The following is an 18,669-nucleotide window of genomic DNA, read 5'->3' as shown; positions in this document are numbered from 1 at the left end:
ATAATAATAATAATAATAATAATAATAATAATAATAATAATAACAACCATAGTCCCACCTTGGGATTCAAGAGGCTTAGGACTATGCATTTAACAAATACAGTAATTACTCTTCTAAAGCATTGCCATTGTTTTCTCTAGCATAGTTTTCAACTATCACAGTTGTTTTAAGACCTTTCATTAAAAATGTTTTTCAAAAAACATTAATTGCAGTAGAAGAATATATGGAATGATCTCACCATTAAAAACCCCAAAACATTCTCTCCTGTTTCTCTTTTTAAATTCCAGGACATGTACAGTGGTTTGATTGGACCACTTATAATTTGCAGAAAGGGAATATTAAATGAGAAGGGTTTAAGGAAAGATATTGACCGTGAATTTGCTCTTTTGTTCTTGGTCTTTGATGAAAATGAATCCTGGTATTTGAATGAAAACATTGAGAAATATCTACAGAAGGATCCTAACGAATTCAATGGCACTGATGACTTTGTGGAAGGGAACAACATGCATGGTATGTTATTTCATAAATAGTGTAAGAGGATTACTTTTAGGAAGCGTTGTTTTGGGAAAAGTTCAAGCTTTATTTATTGTATTTATTTATTTAGAACATTTCTATGCCGCCCCATTCGCAAAAAGCTTCGGGGCGGCTTGCAAAACAAATAAATAAACAATCATATAAATAACCTTAAAGCTTGCCATTGTACAGACCCACAATCTGTGATTCACAAAGAAAGCGCAAATCTGGGCATTAAATATAATCATGGAATACAGCTCCATTGAGACTGTACTGCAACTCTTCAGACTGCAGCAGGGAGACCAAGCCTTCACCCTGATAAGCTAGTCCTCTGTGCGCAGGTATCTTTCATAAGGAAAGCACTTAAGCAAGGAATATCTGAACCAACTTGGTTTTGCACTTTATTATGTAAATGTGCTTTGTCTGAGAGTCTTTGCAACAGATCTTGGAAACAGAGGCTTGGATCCAAAGACGTAGAATACTACATGTGTGCAACAGGACTTTCTTGTTGCTTTGTAGTTCCTGGCACTACAAAAAGTTGAGTGCCCTGAAAAGGTGCTCCTGAGGGTCAAGCAATCCTCTAAAATGACACTTTGTAATTGGGGACTGTAATTAGCAGCTTCCCCTTGCACCATTGGAAATGCCTCTCTTCATGCACACCTCTTCCAAGCTGGAAGAACTGAAGAAAGAGCAAACATTTTGAGTTTTCTGGGCTGGAAGACCTGTGGCCCTCTAGAGTTGTTGGACTACAATTCCCATCAGCCCAAACCCACATGGGCAATGTTCAGGGATTATAGGAGTTGTAATTCCTCAATATTTGGAGGGCCACCAGTTCTTCAACCCTAGTTTGTGGAACACATTGTTCACTCTGTTCGTTCCTTACAAAGTTCTTCCTTAATTCTTTCAGCAATCAATGGAAAGATCTATGACAACCTTCCTGGATTAACCATGAATGAAGGAGAAAGCACAAACTGGTACCTGATAGGGATGGGAAATGAAATCGACCTCCATACTGTTCATTTCCATGGCGAGAGCTTTCTCTTCAAGGTTGGTATAAAGAGCACCATTTGCAGTGGTTTAATGCTGGATTATCAAGTTTGTACAGATGCACCAGATACACAAATTGATATATGGGAGAACAGCTGTTTAAAAATAATATAATGTAAAACCTTTGGTTCAAACTGCCAAACTGGGGGACCTTTTAATCAGCATAATGAACCTGGAATATATCCCAACATCTCAGTCATCGAGAGATATGTATGTGGAAGTAGTCTCCATGAGCAAATTCCTTTGCTAGGTTACAAACGGCACTCCTTCAGTGTGCCTCTCCAGCCACAGTCTTGGGGTGCTCTATGCTGTTTACCTGTGGCTGTGTCAGGATCCACATATACAGGTAATCCCAGGTGAACTCATAAATTCTATTCAGCAGCCTTGCTTGGATGGAGAGAAGGCTGCCTGCTTCAGAGAGCTGCCCTGAGCTGGAACGTGCCTTCCCTACTTCTCATGCATTGACCCTATACAGGTTCAGAATGTTGTTAGTAGGAGTTTTGTCACTGCTTTCAAGAAAATGGTGGTTGCAAACCATCATAAAGTAATCTGTGGCCTTTCTTAAATCAAAATGTTTAATCGTTTATGTGGTTCACCGTGTCTTTTTCCCCATTTTTATAGACCATTGGACAGTTATGGGAAAATCATTTTTACTTTCTAAGAATTGAAGAGTCATCTCTGGATTTCAAGCCAGTGTGTTTTGTCCCAAAGCCGAATGAAATATTTAGAGGCTTGTTAAAATGTTGTAAAGAAGGCGGGGACTTCTATCTTCTCAAAATTCTGAGAAACATAAAACAAAATGCAAATAGGGCCAAAGTTAAAAGTTTCAGTGCTCATTGTTTTTAACTGAGGAGTTAGTCATGTTACTCAGTGAGTAAATCAGTAGAGGCTTGTTAAAAGGTTGTAAAGAAGGCGGGGACTTCTATCTTCTCAAAATTCTGAGAAACATAAAACAAAATGCAAATAGGGCCAAAGTTAAAAGTTTCAGTGCTCATTGTTTTTAACTGAGGAATTAGTCATGTTACTCAGTGAGTAAATCAGTAGTCTCTGTGAGACTTTAAAATGCTTTCACTAAAGCTAGAGTGTACCAAAAAATTGTTTGCAGTAATCTCAGCAAATAGCCCTATAGGATGTTGGGACTGATTCTGCATTGTTGCTTCTTGGCAGCCGGAAACACCACAATGTGTCTAAGGGCGCTGGATGTGCCTCTTGCTCTTCTTAATCTTGAAAAAGTCACATGGTTTCCCTTTTACACTTTTGCATTGTTTCCACGCCAGTCTGAGCTTCTTGTGTGCAAGAATGGAATGGAAACGTACCACTGTGTTCTAGACTGTATACACAGGTAGCCTTTCCAGGTTTAGTAAAGGTATTTCTATAGCATTTGATTAAACAAGCTCTCAGAAAAGTGTACAGAATATACTTTGAACAGAATATACTTTGAACAATAACAATCAATTTAAATACAGATTTAAAACAAACCTGCCTGTCAACGTAACAATAAAATTCAGCAAGCTTATGATAAAGCAATAGCAAAACTATACAAAATAACATAGTAATGACCAAACTGTACCAAATCAGTTTATAAGTCAATATAAAATCTCATAGCATAATCAACAATTACAATAACGTGGAAATAAGAATGTTTTGACCAGGCACCTTTGAGAGTGGAGAGGCTGCAAGAGTTTAGCATTTATTTATTTATTAATTAAAACATTTTTATGCCGCCCCATTCGCCAAAGCCTCGGGGCGGCTTACAACGTTAAGTTAAGAAAAAAAAATAATTATAACATTAAATTAAAAAAATACAAACATTAAGTTAAAAATGCAAACATACCAATATAAAACAAGCCGCCCTGGCCAGATAAAATCCAATAATTTCTACCGCACAGAATTCCAGATCCTTTATTGAGACTATAAATTTAGTCGGCTTGTGATAAGGTTTGATTTTCTCATGGTAAAGGTAAAAGGTAAAGGTTTCCCCTTGACGTTACGTCCAGTCATGCCTGACTCTGGGGGGCGGTGCTCATCTCCGTTTCCTAGCCGAGGGAGCCAGCGTTTGTCCCAGACAGTCTCCTTGGTGGGGAACCTTAATGATGCTGTCCCATCTCGCTGCAGACAGATCATGATCACCGAGGAGATGTGTACGACCTCTTTCCAGGGACTTTTCAGACTGTAGAGCTGCTAGCACTTAATCCTGGGACTTGGCTTTTACATTGCCACGTCCACGATCACATCCACGCAGGGATGGAGACAACCTACACCATCATGAAATCAGGTAATAACTGGTAAAGGCCGGTTTGTGACTGGGGTTTGGGTAAGGTGGAAGTGATGGGAACTTGATGCTGTTGGCACAACAAGGTGTACAACTTCTTGGTCCTGTGAGCTTTATTTGGTGTTGCGGAGCAGGCCGTGCATATGGGGATCAGCCCCTTCATGGCTTGGCTTTGTCCACCCCCAGTCATAGCAGGACAGCAGCAATACGTGACCCAGGATCGCAGAACCTGATGGCGTTCCTCGCATGAAATTCCCTATGCACTACATTATCTAAATTCCTCCAAAGGTGAGGGCTTTCTCAGTGGTGGCCCCCCAACCATAGAATGATCTCTCCAACAAGGCCTGTCTGGCACCATCCTTAACTTTTCTGGGCCAGATTAAGGCCTTCCTCTTCATGCAAGCGTTTGAAAGCATATGATGAGGTTTTAATCACCTCCTGTATTTTTCTTATTGTTGAAGGTTTCCAATGGTTTTAGATATATGTGTGTCTCTGTGTGAGTTCCCCGCCCCTTTGACTTTTCCATATTTTGTGGTGCTACAACTTGGAATTGAAATGGATTTAAGATATTCCACTCTGTGATGCTGCAAAATTTTATTGTACTGCAAAAATTCAGTAGACAAACTGGCACTTCTTGTTTGGGTAAGAATTCACCTCCTTTGCTGTGTCATCCCTAAACTAAGTGCTGATGCAACTCACTGCCTTCCAAAGCCTGTATCGGTAGATGGAGTCCACCTGTGCGCAATTCCAGTGCTGCATGATCCCAGATTCAATACATATCTTGGAGACCCAGTGTGGTGTAGTGGTGAAGAGCATGGGACTGGGACTCAGGCGATCCGGGTTCTAGTCCCCACTCAGCCATGCAGCCAAATGGGTGACTTTGGGCCAGTCACAGACTCTCAGCCCAACCTACCTCACAGGGTTGTTGTTGTGGGGATAAGATGGAGGAGGAGAATGATGTAAGCTGCCTTGAGCCCTTTGTAGGAAAAAGGCAGGATATAAATCGAAAAATAAATAAATAAATCTGTGGGGAGACCCAGCCTGCTTTGGAGCACGTATCTGAATGAAGAACATAATGAAGACCCAGGAGTTATCAACTAAACAATTCTGGGGTTGAGCTCCACAGGCTTGGGTCAGGCTTGGGTTATAAAAAAATGCCCCAAGTTTTGAATATCTGCTAGAGTACCATTAAATTCATTTAAAAAATTATTATTACAACTGGAAAGAATATGGCTCGACCCAGCTCTGCCTCAAGAAGGCCATCCACCAAAGCTCAGTGACCAGATATGGAGGGCATCAGTCAGAGGTGCAACCAAGAGGCCAATGGGAACTCAAAGCTGAGCTTTACAGAATAGTGAGAAAAAAGCCATTGCTGAAACAAACCCCTATTGAAGCCCATTTGGCGTTTGCAACAGGGCATCTGAGAGACCCCACAACCATGTGGGAAAAGGTTTGTTGGTCTGATGAAACCAAAATTGAACTTTTGGCCTTGCTACAAAATGCTACCTGTGGTACAAAGCCAGCAGTGCTCATAACACTTGTGGCTGCATCAGGTTGTGGGGATAGTTTTCCTCAACAGGGACTAGGAAACTGGTCAGGATTGCGGGCAAGATAGATGGAGCCAAATATAGGGCCATTCAAGAGTAAAACCGGTTTCATTCTGCAAGGGATCCAAGAAGACTTGCAGCTCCAATTGCTGCCAAAGGTGCTTCTACCAAGGATTGACTCAAGTGGGACGAATACTTACGTAACCAACAGGGGTCATCACTTCTTCCTGCAGTGGGTGGGACACCTGTAGACAGGGGCTACACTCAGCCTGCAGGCTGTACCCCAGAGGCCTACAATTCTCCCCAAGGATTGCCAATTGGAGCTGCGGAGTATGTGGAGGGCCACAGGTTCCTCCAGTCCAGGATGAAGTCTGAGAAAAGCCTCAAGGTTGGGGTCAGTTCTGGAGGCACGAGCTCAGCACCATCCCCTTGTTTCCAAACAAGTCACTGTTTTTCTTTCAGAAGACTGTATCCAAAATTCTGTCTCTCTGCCTCAAATAGACGGTGTTTAAAAGCTAGAGTGAGAAAATTAAGATTTATATCCCTTTGTTTATTCCTCTATAATTATCGTTCCATTTCAGTGAATTTCTGTCTTAGCCAATTTGATATCCCAAGTAAAAAAAGCACTTGTTCTTGATGAATACCCAAGCCAAGATACTTTGCAACTTCCTGAATAGTTTCAAGTGCTGGGATCAGCAAAAATTATGAGCATTATATAGTGATAGCTGTAATACGGGCTCTTCTTTGTTATTGGTTTGCTAGACATCCAGGCTGAATAAGACCTCATAAATTCATGCCCAAAGATGAAATCAGTTTAATCATGGTGTATATCAGGAACCAAAGTCCAAATGGCTTAGCTCTGAGAAATTCAAACACTCAGAATCATCCTTTCCCCATCATGCCTCAGGTCCAACAACAGGACCTGACTGAACACTTCTAGTAAAAATCGGTCTCAAGAGTTTCTTGCCATTCACTAAGATTATCCATGGCATAATCTACTTCTTAGTAGAGAGAGAGACAGAATTGGAGCCAAAGTGAATCACTAAAACTACACAGATGAAAAATCATGAGTCGATAGATATTGACAGAGGGTTAAATAATTTTATTAAGACCATTACATTGCAACTCGCCAAACCTGACCTGGGAGCCAGAATTGAAAAGTCCAGATTTCTCGTTTCCTCATGCAAACTATAATTAAATGAAAACACACATTTGTAAGCCTTGTCAATAGATCAGCACATCAAAGGGACCTGGTCAAATCTATAGCATATACCTTTCAAAAGTGTCCAGGATGCTAATTTGCCTATGGCAATATATCCAGATAATTTAGGGGCATCTTCTCTCATAGGAGCATCCCTAAGGTTTGAGATAAGCCTGTGATATTTTCTAAGTATCATCATGTGTTGTACTAATAGATTACACTTATATTATACTTAATTATAATCAGTTGTAGATCAGTTTATATAAGAGGCAGGTCCTTTTCTTTAGAGACTTCAGTGTTCTGGAATGACCTCCCATGGAAATGTGCATTTATTCTTTTCCTCATCAAATTTCCAGAGACAAGTGAGGCACTCAGAAGGTTTTTTTCTGCTATGCTGTTTCATTTGTTGAATGATACTTATTGTTGTTCTTGGCACAATAAGTTCTATGCTTTATATTGTAAGCTGGTTTACAAGTACCCAAGCAAAACATGGGTGAGAAATATTGTAAAAAAATGGATGTTAAATGGCTAAGTACACTGCTTGGTCTTCTGTTTTGTTTTGCTTTTGTGCACTGTTCTGTTCATTGCTGTGAAATTATGCAAAGCATGTTCAAGCACATGTACATTGCTTTAAATCAAGGTAGGAAAAGGTTGGGTTTAAGACTGGGAAAGAAAGCTCTTCAGCTTTCTGGTTGAGAGTGTGATTGTATGCATGTTGAGTCGGAAATAATCCCACAATGCAGTCTCAGTCAGTTATATATGCCAGGAGATGTACAACTTTTTCCTGCCTAAACATGTATGTCATTGTGCCCCAAATGTGGATTTCTACTGAAGACACTAAAGGCAAGTTTAGATGGGGAAAAAGGGGTCTACCACTCTCGGCATACAGGGAGTTTTGGGCCTTTTTCTGTTTAAGCTTGCATAGAATTAAGCCCTAACAATGCAATCTTTTACACATCTACTCAGGAAGACTCCTTCAAATTTGCAGTAGGACTTACTCCCAGGTAAGTGCATAGACAAACCTATCTGGGAGTACGCACCATTGAAAGGTAGAAGACTGATTTCTAAGTAAACATGTATAGGATTGTACTGTTAGAAAGCAACAATATACTATGCAGAGCAAAGTGGTCAAATTTCCTTATTAAGAAAGAACCATTTTTCTTTTCTTTTTTGCTCAGATGGTGTTGGACACACAGCTACAACCAGGGTATATGATGCATCTTCTGGCAACAACAAAATTACTGGAAAAGGTAAGCAACGCATGACATTGGGACCATGACATAGAGCAAATCCAGGTTTGCTGCTGCAACTGCATTCAACAAGTCTTACAAGACTCCTCCTCATCATCATCATCATCATCTTCATCTTCATTTCTTTACTGCCCCGAGGCCAAAGCTCTCTGTGTGAATGGGTATTTCACATGCTTATCATCACTCATTTGTCTCCACATGTTGTTCATACTTGGTGTATCCAAGCACACCTGTAAAACATTAGTTGGACAACTTTTAAAAAGCATGAATTGCCCCTCAGTGTTTCTAATGTAGCTTCCAAACAAGTGGGAATACTATGCATGTCGTAACAAATGCCTCTCTCTTTCAACAGGTAATGACAGAGCAGGAATAGAATTCCTTGGGAAGACTCTGGGCCTGGGAGAAGCAAGTTCGGTCCTCCAAGCTCTTTTTCTTACCGGACTGGCACTTTTGGCAGCCACGTTGCTTCTTATGCTCATTATTGTTTGCCAGAAAAAAAGAGGCTATTATAAGTCCGTCGGTCACAAGTATGATCTCCCAATGGATCCCCTCTAAGCTGATGGTGCAAAGGACTATTGAAATAACTTGAGGTGAGGCCAAAAACAACAAGCATGCCTTATTTACAGAAAGACTAAGATGGCTGCTTACAATGAGGAACTTCTAAGCAGAATTATTGCTGAAATAAAATGAGAGGTACTGGTTTGAAGCATAGGATCGGCAGGCCTTTTTCCTGATTGCATTCTTAACTGATTGCAACTTGGGAAGCACCCAAGTTTTAAAAAATGGTCCAGAATATCTAGAGCTCATGATGGATCTGGGTCGTGCCCTGTGAGGATCCATACCCAGGCCAGAAGCCAAATTAATTTGGAGGCAATGAGAAGATATATGAGAAATGAATTCCTGGAGAAGGAGTAGAATAAATATGGAACTACAGTATCCTGGAGAATCATACATTTTCCTCAGGTATTAAATATGGTTGTACTGACCTCCATATTTACTTCAGACCAAGTAAGACTAGACTATAAAGATTTTCCTCCTCCAGTTTTGTTATTGCATGACTTGAAAGGTGAAGATCAGGGGATGGTAGGAGGCAGAAAGTGGGAGACTTGTCCCCTTAAGCAAGGAGCCCACAGCACTGTCGTGGGGACAGAGTAGTCCTGAGTTCCTCCAAAGGGCAGGACAGACATGTGACAAAGGAAGGGATTGTGTGATATTTTACCTAAGTAAAACAAGTTTTCTCAGCAGAGTTACTGCTTATTATAATTTCTTTTATCAACTCTTTTACTCCAATTTGGTGTACTAAAATCAGGATTGGGCAACTGGGGGCCTCCAGAATCTTTTTTTTTGGGGGGGGGGGTGCTACAACTCCCATTAGCCCTGGTTAGCATAGGCAGTGGTGAGGGATAAGGGGCACTGTAGGCCAGAATATCTGGAGGATCACAAGTTGCCCACCCATGACTAAAAAAATAGGTTGACGAAAAAACTCAGAGCTTGATCTTACAAGAAACAGCTTTCACATACTTTTGGCCCTTTCCTCTTTTGTACAAGAGAGGAAGAATTAAAGCTCCCACTTCCATAACATAATAAGGATTTGCTGATACGTCCAGACTTTGGACACTGTGGTCAATTAAAACATGATCTTTATCCCCAGCTTTATCACAATTTGTTTAAACTAACCACAATTTGAATAAACCACAATTCGCAGAGTTTCAATAAAACAGGGAACTATGGTTAACTCAGAAGTGAAAACACATGTTTTTGATATCCTCAGATTTGCCTAGCAGGGGAAGCTCATGAAGCTGAGGGTCATGCAGACTTATTGTCACAACAACAAACCGTGCACGGGAAGTTGTCACATCTGAACTGAGCCAATGCTTTGACATGACAAAGAGAAGCAAAATTGTTTGGTTCCTAGCTCTCTCCCTACCCCTGGAAAACCATTGGAAAGCCTTTTTCAAGAAGATTCACTTTAGACCTGATTACATGCTTTGATTGTTCTTGTGTGAAGTACATTATCCAGGCCTGTACATTTTCTTCCAGTCTGCTGTAAACGAAGAGAGTGATTTCACTGTTAAAATATAAACATGGTAAAGAATTATGACTTATTATCCACTTTTTACAGGGTTTTTTATGTATAGGTTGCTGAAAAGTGCAACGTTATCAAAACATTGTATATTATAATATACACACTGGCCTTTGGTTACTTAAGATACCTTGCTGCAGATACATTCAAGACACAGTTAAGTAGCTTTAAGTCTCACAGACTGTGGTCATAGACTAAACTCTGTGCTTAACTTTCTCTGCTGAAATCCATTTTCCATGTGTGTCATCTGCCCTCACCATCGTTTTCTCACCTACTGCCAAACTGATCCTGAAAGGTGAACTTTTGCTGGTCTGAGAGTATGCAAGTTATCTACTTGCACAGAATTCTTTAATAGTCAGAAGAAAAAGGAACCCAGCGCCTCTGCATAAGCAGGGGAGACCTGGGTTCTTACAGTAATGACTTGTCATCATCATACTTGATGGGCAGTTTAGTCATCCTATGAAGAGCAGGAGGAGGCCTTCCTATGCTCCTGCCCTGCATTTTCACTAGGTGGGCTTCTGGGGGGTCTTCAAGATATCCAGGCCTGCCTCCAATCCACTGGGATGTGTTCCTGGACTTGAAGAGCAGCCAGAATGGTTCTCTCCATGCTGGCTGGAAGCAGGATAAGGGTTCGAGATCAGATGCCCAGCTTTGAGGCCAGGGTACCATTTGGAAAAATGCACTTTCCCCCAAATGTGTCATTTTTTTAAATCTTCAGGGCTTCACATTTTGAATCCAGCCTTATGGATTCTAACCTTTTTACATGCTGAATTTACTACCTAGCATCCATGACAGAATTAAAGGGTTTAAACCCATTGTCTGAACACCAGGAGCTTTAATAATGGAATCCTTTACACCTCTGTTCAGTGGTATTCCCAGAATTGCACCCTAAATGTGCCAGGCTAAATGAGATGTACACCTGTTTATAAACCTTTAAATACATAACCTAGCTCTGCATATAACTAAATATTACCTTACATTTCCATTGCACTCAATTCAAGGTACCAATGTAACTGGAAAAATGTGCATACATCTTTCAGTAGCAGATTGGACTGAATCCATACTAAGTCATACTGAAGAGTTGGCACATTGAAATCAATGTGTCTACCCTAAATATTCTATTAATTTCAATGGGCTTACTCTAAATATTACTAAGTCTGCATCCAACCTCAAATCAGCAATGGCATGGCATGACTGCAGAAATAGCAGCTGTAGATGCTTAAATGTTATTTGAACTGTACGAAGCCCAGAGAGCTGCAGCTATTTGGTGGTATAGAAATAACATTCATAAATCACAATTAGTTCTTTCAACACTGCTTTCATAACATTCAAAGTAGTATGAACACTGCAAGCATTTCAAACACCTGTTTCTTTTTCCTGTATTTACCACTAAGTCGCTATCAAATTATGGGTGTGCATACAGTGCCTTCATGCTGTAAAAACAGCTAGGAAGCACCAATTTAGGCAATAAAGTTGCATAAATTAAGCATTTGTTGACTTTCTATGTGTACTGCCTTTCAAGCTCAGAATCATAAATGCATGAAACTTTCTGCAGTATCAAATGTAATGAGAAATCACTTTCTAGAGGTTTTTAAAAATTAGTTTGTGTTTTTCAAGAAATGCTTCTTATAACCCAATGACAATGAATGGGGCGGGGGAGTAAACAACTTTTGAGAGTCAGGGGAGTTTTTCCCCAAGACTGTCCCCATTCAGTTTGCCTCTGAAATTCAGTGGAGCAATGACAGCAAAAGAAGAAAAGGCACCCAGAAGGCGGGTGGGGTGAGGAACACGGGCAGCGCAAAGAGAAACTATGGGACTAACCCATTACTTTTCACTACTGAAATAGTTTGGAAGCCCTCTCAGCAGTTTTAGCGGCTGTAGTGTAAATGTTTAAAGGTTCTTGAATTGCTTCAGTCCCATTGGTCACTGGAACTGTACGAATAGGCTGGGCTCTGACTTTCAGCCTCGTTTTATGGCCTTCTGCACGCAGCACGGCTGACAATAAACATCTGCCCTTGGACCATGATCACTTTCCACCTCCGCGGTGCTCAGATACGCAGGCAAACAGATGGGCCATTCCCATGATATCTGACATCTCCCCCTGCGGAAAGAGCGATTTGGGGACCCAAGTTACTGGCCAACCATGTGTGGCATTAGTGCGGCAGCGCCACGTATGTCAAATTTCATGCACAAATAAAAATGCAGACATCATATTTTAAATGGAAATGAATACATATCACCGTAGCAGGCCGGCTGACCCGTTTGCCTGCACAAATTGCTCCCCAGGCGCCAAGCAGCGCAAGCGGCCAACTTCTTAGGCCCTCTTGCTGTCCCTCTTTCGGATTTAAACCGCACTTTTAAAGCAGCCCATCAAGCCGAGCACGCCCTCAGAGAGAGACTCGCCCTCTGACCGTTCTTCCCACGGAGGGCTCTCCTCGCCTCTCCTTTGCAACGGGAGGCACCCAGCCACGCGGCGAGTCCGCAGAGAGCACCCCGCTGCCCCGAGGAGCGTGCAATCACAATGCAAGGTGCACGAGGCGCCGGGAAGCCGCGGGGGCGCCTCCCTCGCCACAAGCCCTCCCCCGGCGAGTTCCCGCCTCTTGACAAAGGCGCGCGCGGAGGGAGCGAGGGCGGGCCGTGGCGAGGCGAGGCTGGAGACGCGCAGCGCCCTCCTCCCCGCCGTCTCTCCGGCGCGCTCCCGTCTCCTCCCGTGGGGCCCCGGCCGGGCGCCAGACAAAGGCGGGCCGCGCGCACCCCGCCCGGCCCCCTGCCTCGCCCGTCGGGCCCGGCGCCGCGGGCGATGCGGGCGCACGCCTGAGCCGAGGCAGGGGCGAGGGAGCCCGCCCGCCCGCGCGCGCCTTTGTTGAGACGCCGCCGCCGCCACCATGGCCATCGCGCACATCGCCACCGAGTACGTCTTCTCGGACCTCCTGCTGAAGGAGCCGGCGGAGCACAGGTACAAGGGGCTGCGGCTGGAGCTGGCCGTCGACAAGCTGGTCACCTGCATCGCCGTCGGGCTGCCGCTGCTGCTCATCTCGCTGGCCTTCGCCCAGGAGATCTCGATCGGTGAGCCGAGGGGCGAGGCGCCGCGCGCGGAGGCCTGGCGCGCCCCGGGCAGGTGGGGAGTGGGCGAGGACTGTGCCACTCCGGGCCGCGGGGGCAGGTCTGTGGGATCTGCCGCCTCCTTACGAGTAGGGGGTTTGGCACTCACTTAAACGAATGTTCCTGTTTGGTTTGTTATCATCACGCTGCCTCGATGCGGCGCCTTTCTTTCTCCTGCAAGGAACCCAAGGCAGCTTCGATGCTTCCCCTCCTCTCCCTTTTATTCTCACAACGACCCTGTGAGGTAGGTTAGGCTGAGAGTCCGTGACTGGCCCAAAGACACCCAGGGATCTTCATGGCTGAGAAGGAACTAGGACCGCATCTTCTGAGTTCCACCCCAGTACTCTAAACACCAAACTCCACTCGCTGTCTTTACAGAATCGTTATTAATTGTTCCTGTTACTGATAGCCCCATACAAGCTCACTGGGAAGTAAACCCCATTAAGTCCAATGGGCCTTCTTCACTGGTAAGGCAGCGCATCATTTTCAGCCTCTTGCAATCTGAAGCCAGTTGTAAGTCTGATTGTGTTTGGTGAAACTTTTGTCTTGTAAGTGGGATTAAGGACTGGAATTTCTGTGAATAAATCAGATTATTTTTAAATTGTGCATTTGATCTGATAAGTTACAAATTCGTATATAAATCCAGTAAGTTTTGACAGTGGTGGAGGAAAGATATGTCTTTCTCTTGTAGATGATGTATGAGTATCTTGCCACAGGACCGGTTCTGGAACAGGTGTTCTTGCTGGTGTTCAGGTAAAGGCAGAATGCCTCTTCCAAACTGGGAAAGGAAAGAGAATCACACAGGTGCATGTCTGTTGGAATGAATGAATTCAGGCATCGGCCTTGGCCATCTGAACCAGCCTTCTTCTGGTGCCAGGCAGATGCCTTGGGCTGCGTCCTCAGTGGCTATGCTGCCTGAAATTAATGGGTATTGTAGTCCAGTGCAACTAAGTGGGCAACAGGCTGAAGGAGAAAGGTGATCTATGCACTTGGGGTGAAATGTCTGTAAGGACTACCATAAGGTTACTGACAGCCCTCTAGTCCAATGTTATTTGGATTGGCGACACCAAGAAAAGGTGGCATGTTTTGTTCAAAACCCAGCTGTCAGACCTTCACTAGAACCTAGAAATTTTAACATAGTAACCACATTGTTCATAGTTCTCCCTAGCAACTCATCTCCAATACTCTGTTGAAGTGCATATGGAGCTCTCAACCAATCACTTGGAGAAGGAAAGACTCACAGGTCCAAGCAGAACCCAGCTATTTCTAATAATTCACCCAAGCATGCCTTTGATATATTAACTCATGAGGAGAAAGGAACAGGTGTCCATAAAAAGAAGAAAAGCTAGCAGCTAGGAATTATGGGAGTAGCTTTATAGGAGCCTGATGCAATCAAAGGGCATTAGGTTGGTGGGGAGGAGTGGGGGGGTTAAAACAGTTTCACCCTGATTGAGTAGTCTCGCCATCATAATTTTCTTTGTTCTTCAGTTTTTAAAGAAAAGAAAACAAAGTTACGGGGCATTGAGAGCAAGAGATACCAGCTTTGTAAAGACCCATGTTCCATGTGGTGTTCAATGCAAGTCTGAAAAGGTTGAGGACTATTGTTTATCAAAAAGTTTAGTCTGTCTCTCTTGGGAAAATGCATGCTTACCTGAAGGCAGATTGCAGTATATAGCTTACAGTATTTATTTATTTATTTAGAGTTTTGTATGCGGTCCCATTGCTTATAGCCTCGGGACAGCTCACATAAATAAATAAACATGATACAAATACAATTAAAACCTGGAAACACCCTGGCTGCACAATTAAAACCTATAGATATTAAGTGTTGTTAAAATATTGTTTAAATAAAAAGGCCTTAGCCTGGTGCCGAAAAACAAATAATAATAAAAACAAATAACAAAAAATGAGTATCTTAAAATCAAAACACCAAAAAAATAAACACCACCAAAAATAATGGGAAAAGAGCAGGAGAAGGGAAAAACACAGACAGAAAGTATCTTTAAAATGGTTGCCAAAAGAAATCAGTCTTCAGTGCCCAGTTTGGTTTTGGGTTACAGCTGTGTGAATGTGTTGGGGTCAGGGAGAGCTCAATGAAACAGAATGTCTCTCCACAGCCCCACAGATGACCTTGTAGCCTCTAAAATTGCTGAAAACATTTCCTTTCACAAAGATGATTTATCTGGTAAGGCACATGTAGGCCCGCAAACATGGAAAGCCCAATTCACTTTCACACTTGCTTCCCTTTTTTGAAAAAAAGAAAACTGAACCATAAAGAAGTAGGACTTTCCATCAATCAGGAATGACAAAACCTCACATCTGCCAAGGTTTATGTTTCATATAAGCAGGGGCAGAGTTCCAGCTTCCAAGAGATAGAAAACAGGACTCCACATTTGACTCAAGAGCATCTATTGCTCCCCTGCTTCTTAGAATATAACAACCATCTTTTTTCAGTGTTCCAGATGACTGAAGCTTCTTTTTCCTCACTCTGGAGGGACACATCCTGGCCCTGTTTCTTCCCATCTTCATTGCCACCCTGTCTATTTCTGTGGTGTGGTGGCAAAAGTGTTAGACTGGAGACCTGGAAGATCTGGGTTCTAGTCCCCACTCAACCATGGGTGACTTTGGGCCAGTCAGCCTGGCCTACCTCATGGGGTGTTGTGAAGATAAAATGGAGAAGCAGGAACCTTGTAAGCCAGCTTAGATTCCTTACAAGAAAGGCAGGGTATAAATATAATATAATAATACCTGTATCTAACACCAAATTCTGCACTGAGTACAATCAATAGAGCCGCAGCTGTTTAGGGAAGTGTTTTCTTTAGCTCTTTTTTGTTTTACATTCCTTATATCCGGCTTGAAAATAGCCACAGTAAATAGGCACTACAAACAGCCTTGCAGAGAAGATAAGCTAGAGGTGTACAAAACTAAGCATAGTGTGGAGAAAGTGGATACGGAGAGGTTTTTTGTCCCTCACTCATGGTCCTAGAAATGGGGATCATCCAATGAAACTGATTTCTGGGTCATTCAGGAGAGAAGGGCTTCTCAGCACAGAATTAAAACGGTTACATTTGTTTCCACAAGATGTATTTATGGTCAACTTGGATAGCGTTAAAGGGAGATTACATGAATAAGTGACTGGGTCAAAGCTGAGAGGACACTGAGTCGCGGATGTATCTGGTGGTGAAAGGAAAGTCCGATGCTGTAAAGAACAATACTGCATAGGAACCTGGAATGTAAGAACAACTCCCTGGAGAAGACCCTGATGCTGGGAACAATGGATGGCAAAAGGAGAAGGGGGCGGCAGAGGATGAGGTGGCTGGATGGGGTCACTGGGGCAGTGGGTGTGGGCTTGGGTGGACTCCGGGGATGGTGGAGGACAGGAGGGCCTGGAGGAATGTTGTCCATGGGGTCAGGCACAACTTTGCGACTGAACAACAAATGGCAAGTAAGGCTATCCCTGGCTACTGTGTGGTGTAGTGGTTAAGAGCATGGGACTGGGACTCAGAGGATCTGGGTTCTAGTCCCCGCTCAGCCATGGAGCCAACTGGGTGACTTTGGGCCAGTCACAGACTCTCAGCCCAACCTACCTCACAGGGTTGTTGTTGTGGGGAAAGATGGAGGAGGAGAGATGATGTAAGCTGCCTTGAGTCCTTTGTAGGAAAAAGGCATGATATAAATCACAATATAAATAAATAAAAAATATGCCTCTAAACGTAATGCCTGGGGACTTCCCATGGGCAGCTGGATGGCCACTGTGGAAAATGGGGTGCTGGCCCAGATTGCCTGATCCAGAAGATGCCTTCTTATGCTGTTGCATTTACGCATGTTGGCTCTTTAGTCTTTAGGAGCACCAGCAGTGTGCAGGCGAGCTTGTAAGGGTGGCTTGTGGGCTTGTTGAGGCTAACACAGAATCGTTCAGCTGCCTCATCTGGTTTGGTATCAAAGCATCATGCGCAAGCAGAATCATGAGCCTCACCAGAGCAGGGGATGATGATAATGCATAATGCTACAACCTCACTGAAGCTGAACAGTTCTGGGCCTGGTAGGGTTGGCACACAGGTCCCTTGGCCAATCAAATACTGTCAGTTGACTGAGGAGATGCAACTCAGTGGCAGAGCATGTGTTTTGCATGCAGAAAGTCCTGGATTCAATGCGGAGCATCTCCAGGGAAGGCTGGAAAAGCTTCTGGAATTCACTGCCGCAGGAAGAGGCAATGGCCGCTAATCTGGGTGGCTTTAAAAAAGGATTGAGCAGATTCACTAGGGCAGAGGCTATTGGTGGCTACTGGTCTTGAAGGCAATGTGCTCCCTCCCTTTTCCAGAGGTGGCACATCTGCATGCACCAGTTGCTGAGGAGCGGGGCAGGAGGAGGTTTTGCATCCCCCCTGCTGGATGGATCCTGTGGGCAGCTGGTCTGTGTTTATGGAGTGCTAGAATAGATGGACCTTTGGGCTGATGCAAAAGGCCTTCTCTTATGTTCTTAAACCCAGGAAAGCCACTGCCAGTCAGTCAACAGTACTGAACTGCTGAACCAATGGTTTGACCCAGTAGAAGGCAGCTTCCTGTCTGCAGATGGCTCTTTGTTATTTTACTGCAGTCAAATGTTTTGTAGCCAAGAGTTCAACTTGGTAGCTTTCAATGTCTGTGTGATCCTGTTTGCCAGCAATAGCAGGAGCAAAGGCTGCTTCCCCCAGCGCTGCAGCAGTTCAGTACAAACCGATCAGCAAAGCTGAGCTTTCCCTGTGCTATAAATGCCGGCATCTCTGAACAGGGAGAGGAGCACGAGCCATCGTTAGTGGTAAAGTCCATCGCCTCAGATAGCCCATGTGAAGGTGGGCAGGATATAAATATCTCTGGGTACTCTTAAATCCAGCTTTGTCCCTTTAGGGGCAGGTGCCCTCAGTGGTACAGAGTGCCTTCCCCAGCTTCAGCTGATTTCCCAGCTGCAATCCATTCTGGACAGGAATAGTGTTGTTACAGTGATCAGATTACTCCAATCCATGGGAGTTCACTTATGACTCAGAGGCTTTAGTTGGAGTGGAATATGGGTTCCAAAATTTCAGCAGCTGCAGCCAGGTTTATGCCTATCACACTTCTGGGCCAGTCAGCTGGTACTTACCTTTAAAGCCCCCCCAAAAAGGCTAGGGCAGACCAAATACCTGAAGGAGCATCTTTTCTCCTATCAGTCAGCTGAAGTGTTCTTCAGGTTTCTCCTTCGGCTGTTAAACTAGTTAACAATAAAAGCAGGGCTTTCTCAGCAAGAACACCCTGGTTGTAAAATGCTCTTCTTAGAGCAAGGGTCTCAAACTCGCGGCCCGTGGGCCAATTGCCGGGAAGAGGGGGCATGGGGGGCGCCCTGCAGCTTCAAAGCGCCGGCGGCGCCCGGGCCGGCCTCTGGATGAGCGGCCCACCACCACCGCGGTGGTGGAATACTTGATGTGGCCCAGCCACACCCAGACTCTACTTCCAGTGGCCCCCAGGTAAGTTGAGTTTGAGACCCCTGCCTTAGAGTGACCAGCGGACACCTGTGCTACAATTTTTACAGTGCCAGGTTAAAGCTTTCTTATTTAGACACATGTGTTTATTTTTATTGTTGACATTTAAGGGGTTTTTAATCTGTTTTCTTGCTCTTATTTGTACTTTGACATTGTTTAT

General features: G+C 43.8%; 2 protein-coding genes across 2 annotated transcripts in view; both read left to right on the top strand.

Moving 5' to 3' along the window:
* The window catches only part of HEPHL1 (hephaestin like 1), a 36,922-nt gene extending 26,969 nt beyond the window's left edge, over positions 1-9,953 (top strand). Inside the window, exons 16-21 of the mRNA XM_044442695.1 lie at positions 288-510; positions 1,421-1,560; positions 3,676-3,835; positions 7,759-7,830; positions 8,183-8,420; positions 9,602-9,953. Of these exons, the coding sequence (XP_044298630.1) occupies positions 288-510; positions 1,421-1,560; positions 3,676-3,835; positions 7,759-7,830; positions 8,183-8,385 (798 nt within the window). The 3' untranslated portion in view covers positions 8,386-8,420; positions 9,602-9,953. The remainder of the gene's footprint in view (positions 1-287; positions 511-1,420; positions 1,561-3,675; positions 3,836-7,758; positions 7,831-8,182; positions 8,421-9,601) is intronic.
* Positions 9,954-12,776: 2,823 nt separating this feature from the next.
* Positions 12,777-18,669, top strand: part of PANX1 (pannexin 1) — a 20,349-nt gene continuing 14,456 nt past the window's right edge. Inside the window, exon 1 of the mRNA XM_044442685.1 lies at positions 12,777-12,979. Coding sequence (XP_044298620.1) covers positions 12,799-12,979 — 181 coding nt within the window. The 5' untranslated portion in view covers positions 12,777-12,798. The remainder of the gene's footprint in view (positions 12,980-18,669) is intronic.

This window comes from Varanus komodoensis, unplaced genomic scaffold (genome assembly GCF_004798865.1).
Source record: "Varanus komodoensis strain SLA01 unplaced genomic scaffold, ASM479886v1 scaffold4, whole genome shotgun sequence".
Taxonomy (NCBI): Eukaryota; Metazoa; Chordata; class Lepidosauria; order Squamata; family Varanidae; genus Varanus; species Varanus komodoensis.
Note: the sequence above shows the minus strand (reverse complement) of the source record. Positions and strands in the feature narration are given on the sequence as shown.